This window comes from Gavialis gangeticus, unplaced genomic scaffold (genome assembly GCF_001723915.1).
Source record: "Gavialis gangeticus isolate Ggan-Ray unplaced genomic scaffold, GavGan_comp1, whole genome shotgun sequence".
Lineage (NCBI taxonomy): Eukaryota > Metazoa > Chordata > Crocodylia > Gavialidae > Gavialis > Gavialis gangeticus.
This window is the reverse complement of record NW_017729032.1, coordinates 143,192,509-143,200,081: the sequence shown is the minus strand read 5'-3', so window position 1 is coordinate 143,200,081 and position 7,573 is coordinate 143,192,509. Positions and strand designations below refer to the sequence as shown.

General features: G+C 46.0%; 1 protein-coding gene across 4 annotated transcripts in view; it reads right to left on the bottom strand.

The window, feature by feature from the left end:
* The window catches only part of CHAMP1 (chromosome alignment maintaining phosphoprotein 1), a 21,435-nt gene that overhangs the window by 6,156 nt on the left and 7,706 nt on the right, over nt 1–7,573 (bottom strand). The window contains exons 3-4 of one of the 4 annotated variants that reach the window (XM_019524753.1): nt 1,914–3,361; nt 49–1,880 (exon numbers count right to left, since the gene is read on the bottom strand). In XM_019524753.1, the coding sequence (XP_019380298.1) occupies nt 49–1,880; nt 1,914–3,361 (3,280 nt within the window). Of the gene's footprint in view, nt 1–48; nt 3,362–7,573 lie in introns of all 4 variants that reach the window. The other 3 variants (XM_019524754.1, XM_019524751.1, XM_019524752.1) reach the window with 3 other exon arrangements.

Below are 7,573 nucleotides of genomic sequence, written 5' to 3'. Positions count from 1 at the left end.
ATGGACTCTGCACATTATGCTTGTTCACTAAATGATGCAAGACAGCACCTTTTTTCATTGCACGACAGCAACAAATTTTGCAATAATACTTTCCCTTTCCACGCTTCATATATTTTGCTATTTCTTCCTCTGAAATGAAAGCTTCCTTCTCTTCTGTAAACTGCAGTACACACTGTGGCTGAATGGGAGTAGCTGGTTCTGTTTTGCTCTCTTTGCTGTATTCAGATGATTCTGCATCAAATTGTTCTTGATCACTGTTGGATTCTTGTTCCTTTACCTCCACTGAATCCATCTCCATCTCTGTTTTTGCACATTCACTGCTATTTAGTTCAGAATCAGAGTTCTCCTGATTCTCCTTCTTGAGCTTCTTCTTTGGACATGAATACAATGCATCTTCTGGAGGTTCCTTACTTAAGACTGGCTGCTCTTCTTGAGGCAACAGATCATCCAGTGGTTTTTGATCTTCTAAATTCTGAGATAAGAAGTCACTTTCATCAGGCTCATTAGGTGACTGAGGCTCAGAGGAAACAGATGGAGCAGGTTTATGGAGATCAGGGAAGACAGTATTTTTCTGGACCTCAGAGGAAACAGCAGGAGCAGGTTTGAGGGGTTCAACAGACAGAGGAGGCTTCTGTACCTCAGAGGAAACAACAGGAGCAGGTTTATGGGGTTCAGTAGAAAGGGAATGTTTCTGGGTCTCAGGGGAAACAGCAGGAGCAGGAGCAGATTTCTGAGAATCAACAAAAAGAGCTTGCTTCTGGGTCTCAGACGAAAGAGTAGGCGCAGGTTTCTGGCACTCCACGAAGAGGGCATGTTTCTGGCTCTCAGGAGATGCAACAGGAGCAGATTTCTGAGGCTCTGGGAAACAGGTATGTTCTTGGGCTTCAGAGGAAACAGCAGAAAGTTTCTGAGGCTCTGGGAAAAAGGCAGACTTCTGGATTTCAGGAGAAACAGGAGCAGGTTTCTGGGCCTCAGCAAAGACAGCATGTTTCTGCATTTCAGAGGAACCAGCAGACATCTGTGTCTGAGGTTCAGCAAAGAAAGAACGTTTCTGCACCTCAGAGGAAACAGCAGGAACAGATTTTCGAGACTCAGGAAAGAGAGCTCGTTTCCGAGGTTCAGGGAAGTGGGCCCGTTTCTGTACCTCAGGGGAAATAGCAGGAGCAGACTTCTGAGTCTCAGGAAAGAAAGTAGACTTCCGGGACTCAGCATGTTTCCAAGGCTCAGGAGAAACAGAGGGACCAGGTTTGCGGATCTCAGAAAAGAAGGAAGGTTTCCAAACTTCAGAGGAAACAGTGTGACTAGGCTTTCGGAGTTCAGGTGAAACAGGGGGAGACGGCTTCCATGTATCAGGGGAAAGAACAGGTTTCCAACCTTCTGGGTAAACAGATGAGATGGGCTTCCATGGCTCAGAAGATACAAGAGATTTCTGAGATTCTGAGAAGGATGTAGATTTCCAAGGGTCAGGAACAAGCCTCCGAGGTTCCGGGGACACAACAGGGCCTGGCCGTCGGGGCTCTGGCGACACAACGGGGCCTGGCCTTCGGGGCTCTGGGCCAGACCTGCGGGGCTCTATGGGTGGAGCCAGGGCAGATTTTGAGGCCCAAGGTGAAACACTGGGGGAAGATTTCTGCAGTTCATGTGGAATAACTGGGGTAGATCTCCAAGGCTCAGGAGAAACTGTGGGAGCAGGTCCCCATGGCTCTGGAGAACCTGAGGAAGCAGGCCTCCGTGGCTCAGGGGAAGCAGTAGGAGCTGGCCTTCGCATCTGAGTAACATGCCTCCTTGGCTCAGGGGACACGGCTGGAGCATACCTTCGTGGTTCAGGGGACACAGCTGGGGCAGGTTTCTTTGGCTCCGGGGACACGGCCGGGGAATGCCTGCGCGGCTCCGGGGACACGGCCGGGGAATGCCTGCGTGGCTCCGGGGACACGGCCGGGGAATGCCTGCGCGGCTCCGGGGACACGGCCGGGGAATGCCTGCTTGGCTCCGGGGACACGGCCGGGGAATGCCTGCGCGGCTCCGGGGACACGGCCGGGGAATGCCTGCGTGGCTCCGGGGACACGGCCGGGGAATGCCTGCGCGGCTCCGGGGACACGGCCGGGGAATGCCTGCTTGGCTCCGGGGACACGGCCGGGGAATGCCTGCGCGGCTCCGGGGACACGGCCGGGGAATGCCTGCGTGGCTCCGGGGACACGGCCGGGGAATGCCTGCGCGGCTCCGGGGACACGGCCGGGGAATGCCTGCTTGGCTCCGGGGACACGGCCGGGGAATGCCTGCGCGGCTCCGGGGACACGGCCGGGGAATGCCTGCGTGGCTCCGGGGACACGGCCGGGGAATGCCTGCGCGGCTCCGGGGACACGGCCGGGGAATGCCTGCGTGGCTCCGGGGACACGGCCGGGGAATGCCTGCGCGGCTCCGGGGACACGGCCGGGGAATGCCTGCGTGGCTCCGGGGACACGGCCGGGGAATGCCTGCGCGGCTCCGGGGACACGGCCGGGGAATGCCTGCGCGGCTCCGGGGACACAGTCACAGCAGCCTTCTGTGGCTCTGGGGACCCAGCTGGGGAAGGCTTTGGTGGCTCGGGGGATCCAGTTGGGGCAGGCTTCTTCGGTTCTGGGGACACAGAGGGAGCAGGTTTCTTCAGCTCTGGGGACAAGGAGGGGACAGGCTTCTTTGGCTCTGGAGATGCAGCTGGAGCAGGTTTCTTTAGCTCCGGAGACACAGCTGGGGCAGGCTTTGGAGGCTCTGGGGAAGCTGCTGGAGCAGGCTTCGGAGGCTCTGGGGAAGCTGCTGGAGCAGGCTTCGGGGGCTCTGGGGAAGCTGCTGGAGCAGGCTTCGGGGGCTCTGGGGATGTAGATGTTTTCTGAAGCTTGGGGGAAACAACAGGTTCAGACTTCGGAGGTCCAGGAGAAAGGTCAGGTTTGTGTGGTTCAGAGGAGACAGCAGATTTTTGTGGCTCCAGTGTGACAGTTGTTTTCGCAGATTCTGACTCTGCTTCTACCTGATCTTTCTGTTCTTCATTCCACTTCTCAGGCACTGCATGTTGTGCTGTGATGTGATAATAAACGTTGCAATACATCTTGCTGGTGAAGAAACACTTGTGGCAATGGAATAGTTTTGCACTTTTTTGATAAAATATAAGTTTGCCTAAACCAGCAGCATCCATTTCATCACAATACTCAGGGTGGATGGTACCCATATGAATCTGTATGTTTTCATAGTCTGTCCCTTTAAAACTGCAATGATCACACTCTAAGCGCTCTGAGGTTTTACGCAGTATCTGCAACACGTCCATTTTTCTATGGTCAGTTACAGCTTGCACCGTACTACACATCTTCAAGAGCAAGCTTCTGTGTTCCTGCAGAAAATAGTCAAGAAAACTGTATTATTACATATGGTATGAATTTTACTTTTGACATCTTCATTCTAAACTAGCTTGACACAATTTTCTTCTGTTTCTAAATTAAAAATTAACCCCAGACAGATCAGGTCAGCCCAGACATTTGACCCATGCTGTTCTTCCCATATAACATAAAATATGTAAATTTGATAAATGATTTTATTGTGGCAAAATATGTAACATTTGCATGACTATAACTTCCTGTATGGAGAGATCCAAATACAAAATCTGGCTAAATTCTGCAAGTCACTGTACAGCACAGCAAGTGAGCTTTCTTTTGCTAGGTGAGACTTAGACAAAAAGAAACCACTTAAGTGCAAAGTCTTGTGAAGTATACAAAAAATGAAGAAAAATATTTTTCTCTACTTTTTCAGTGTTAGCAATCCTAGTTTCTGTTTTCAGTGTTAGCAATCCTAGTTTCTGTTTACTAGGTAGTCTTCATGGCTACTTATCTTCAGAAGGACTGTGTAAATCAGGGCTGTCCAACTCACTCCCACCTGGCTACCACTTTCTCCATGGCTCTGGCTGCTGCAAGACTCTCTAGCCTTCACCTCCCTGCTCTAGCTTCTGCTTCCTGTTACTGCCCCAGGCATGGTGCAGCATGGACCACGTGGCCTGGGGAGCCCAGAGCTTGTGGATCTAGTGGAGCCCAAGTTGTGGCAGGGAGAGGCCAGGGGAGGCCCTCACTGTGACAGGGAGAACCCAGAGGGCATTCTGTGTGGGAGCCCATGTGGCATGAGGCCCCAGCTGCCAAGAAGTCAGACAGCCCTGTTGTAAATAAATCAAAAGGAAAGGATTTGCGTAACAAACAGCTAACTGTGATGCTATGGTTCTTGTGACAAACTTCTTTACTTATTAAGTATCATTTTCCCCTGGAAGATTCATTTAATCTAAGAACAAGAATGGACTTTAAAATAGTCAATCTTTGCAAAATCATTGCAAGATTTATCTTCATTTAATAGATTAATAAACTGTAAAAGCAAATTAACTGTTGTAAAACTGGAAACAGTATCTGGAAGGCTTGACTCTGTCAACTCTTTACCCACTAACCCATTTGCTCCCTTCATTGATTATTTTACTCAAAAAACAATTCTGCCTCTCAGAAAATAATACTATCAAGGAAAAAATCATCTTTCTGTCTGAAATAAGCATACCTGCTACAACTAATACCTAGGATTGCTAACACTGAAAAAGTAGAGAAAATTATTTTTCTCCAACTTTTTGGGTACAGTTGACAAGACTGAACTTAAGTGGTTTCTTTGTGTCCAAGTCTCACCTGGCAAAAGAAAGCTCAACATGTTTAGAAAATAAACAATTATGATAATCAGACCATAAAAATGACAAAAACTAAAACAGGTGTAACATACAAAAACTGACTCTTAAAAAAAAGTGGCTAATTTCCTTGGGTCTCATATTGTGATACAAGGTGCAGAGAATTACTGAAGGAAATAGATGATCCATTCTAACTATATTTCACTAATCATCTTCATTTGTTTTTAATGGATACCTTTAGGCTGGAGAATAATATTTGGACATTTCAAAGTTGTAACATGAGAACCATAGATTTTTTTTGTTCTTGCAGTACAGACACTGGTTGCAAGGAAAATGGCCTTTTCAAGATTTCAACCTAATTTGAAGGATCTTGTAAGACAGTGGTTCTCAACCTTTTTTGTACCAGGACCCACCTGAAAACATTGATAAGCCAGTCCTGACCTAGTGCCCCTCACTCTCAACCCACTGCCCCCCCACCCCCAGCCACCACAGAGTGTGCGGTGGGGCATGGGGTCCACAAGCAGCCCCTCACAGGCCGAAACTCTGCCAGCCTGCAAGGGAAAAACCCAGTTTCCCACATTTTTCTCCTTTAAAGAACCCATTTTTAAAGTTTGTTCACAACCCCTTCATATATTCTTGAGACCCACTTTTAGGTCACAACAGCACAAGAAATGCTGTTGTAAGGCATTGTTTTAAAGCAAGTTTATATTTATAACTAAAGGTTCTAGGTGACAGAACAGCATTTTCCCAAACTATACTTGCATGCAATTAGTTTGAATGTGCACACTAAAGGCAAAAAAACCCTTTTTTTCTATTCTTAGGTTTAACATATATATGTATGCATGTACATACATGTATATATGTGTGTGCATATATTTTTTTAAATTAAAAACTTACAAAAAGTTAAGCCTAAATATAAAAAAAAAATTTTGCCCTCTATCTAGATCTACATATCGATGTACTATATACAGAGAGAGAGAGAACTAAATTATGGATTAGGCCACTGGTATAGTGCTTCAAATATGTATAAAATGGCCATCAAACTGCACAACATCCCTCCATCTGTTGATGAGATTAAGTAATTAATCTATCTAAAGAAGTGAGGACCAACCTTTTGGGCAGACATATGACAAATTAAACTCATGCCCCCAAGTGCCACTTGGATCCCTCTCCCTTATCTAATCTGCTGCTCTAACTTTCTGCTCCAGTTTTGGAACTTTACTAAATACCATTTCTGCATTAATAGGCAAGAGTTAGTGTAATGGAACTCTACATGAGAAATTCTGAGGAATTATTAGTTCAGCACTACAATCTTTATTTAAAATTCATTGACATCATAAAAATATTGTAGAGGAACTAATAATAAATCAGATTAGTGTTCTCTTGTGTCTTAACAGTGACAAATGGCAAATCTTTCAGACTATAGTTCAAGAAAACTTACAATAGGAAAATATGGAATAATCTGCCCTAAGGGAAATGTTTTCCTAGTTTTCCTACTAAAGCTTATTTGAAACATTGAAATTTATATCCCTTGAGCTTTCCAGACCCTGACTAGTTTAACATCCATATAAATGTTCAACCTTTTGTGAGTTCTACTAAGCTATTTGTCTCAGTGGTAAACAGCCACAACAAGTTCTACATATCAAATATGCACTGTGTGAAAAGTTTCCTTTTCAGTTTTAAATTTGTTAATTTGACTGAATTATTCATGGGGGAATTATTGTAAGCCACCCTGAGCCTTTGTTCGGAAGGGTGGCATATAAAGCAAATAAATAAATAACCATCCCTTGTTCTTGAACTGTGGGGGAAAAAAGTCTTATGCCATTTTTTATGTCACTAAGTAAAATATATTATAGGGAGGGCTTGCAAAATCCACAGATGCAATTAGCTGAGCAAAAAGTACTTCTGCTGATTTCAACTGCATCTCCACAGATGGAGTCTGCTGTCATTGTGCCTGTCTGTTGATAGAGAGCTCTCTCTCATAAAGAGAAGCATCTAAAAAGTAAGTCATTGCCTACAAATGTTTATGCCTGTCTAAATGAGATAGTCCAATGGTGTCCAACTGGCAACCTGCGAGAGGTTAATCTGCAGCCCCCAAACTCTCACCCATCTGCCCTTCTCCCCCACTGGTCTAGCAGCAACCAGATCTCAGCTCCCCATCCTTTCTCTGGCTTCCGATTCCTGCCCCTGCCCCAGGGGTGGCCAGCATAACACAGCCCACAGGGCAGGGGGAACCTCTGACCTGGGGCACCTGCACAGAACAGTAGAGAAGAGGCACCCACATGGCAGCTTGGGAGGGGACTATGGTGCACAGTGGTGTGATCCATGGTGATGCCTCCAGCCATCTGCCCACCTCCCCCGCAATTACTTAGAAGTTGAGTTATAGATTGAGAGATTAACTCAAGGCTGTTGCTAATGTATAAATGCTACCCTACCCTACCCTGCCTTCCCTCTAAATTCAGACTAACATAGCTAACTACCTGTCTATGGGGACTGGTTCATTTTAGGACATTTGTTACTTTATAATAGGGCTACCAAACGATTAAAAAAATTAACTGCAATTAATTGCGAAATTAATCACAATTTTAAATACGGAGATAAACACTAATAGAATCCCAATGTATTATAAATATTTTTGGATTTTTTTCTCTATTTTCAAATAAATTCATAGAATCATAGAAGTAGGGTCGGAAGGGACTTTGTAGATCTTCAAGTCCAACCCCCTGCCGGGGCAGGAGAAAAAAAACTGGGCTCAAATGATCCCAGCTAGGCTCAAATGATCAAGCCTCCTCTTAAAGACCCCCAGGGTAGGAGCCAGCACCACTTCCCTTGGAAGTTGGTTTCAGATCCTAGGCGCCCTAACTGTGAAGTAGTTCTTAAGGATGTCTAATCTAAACC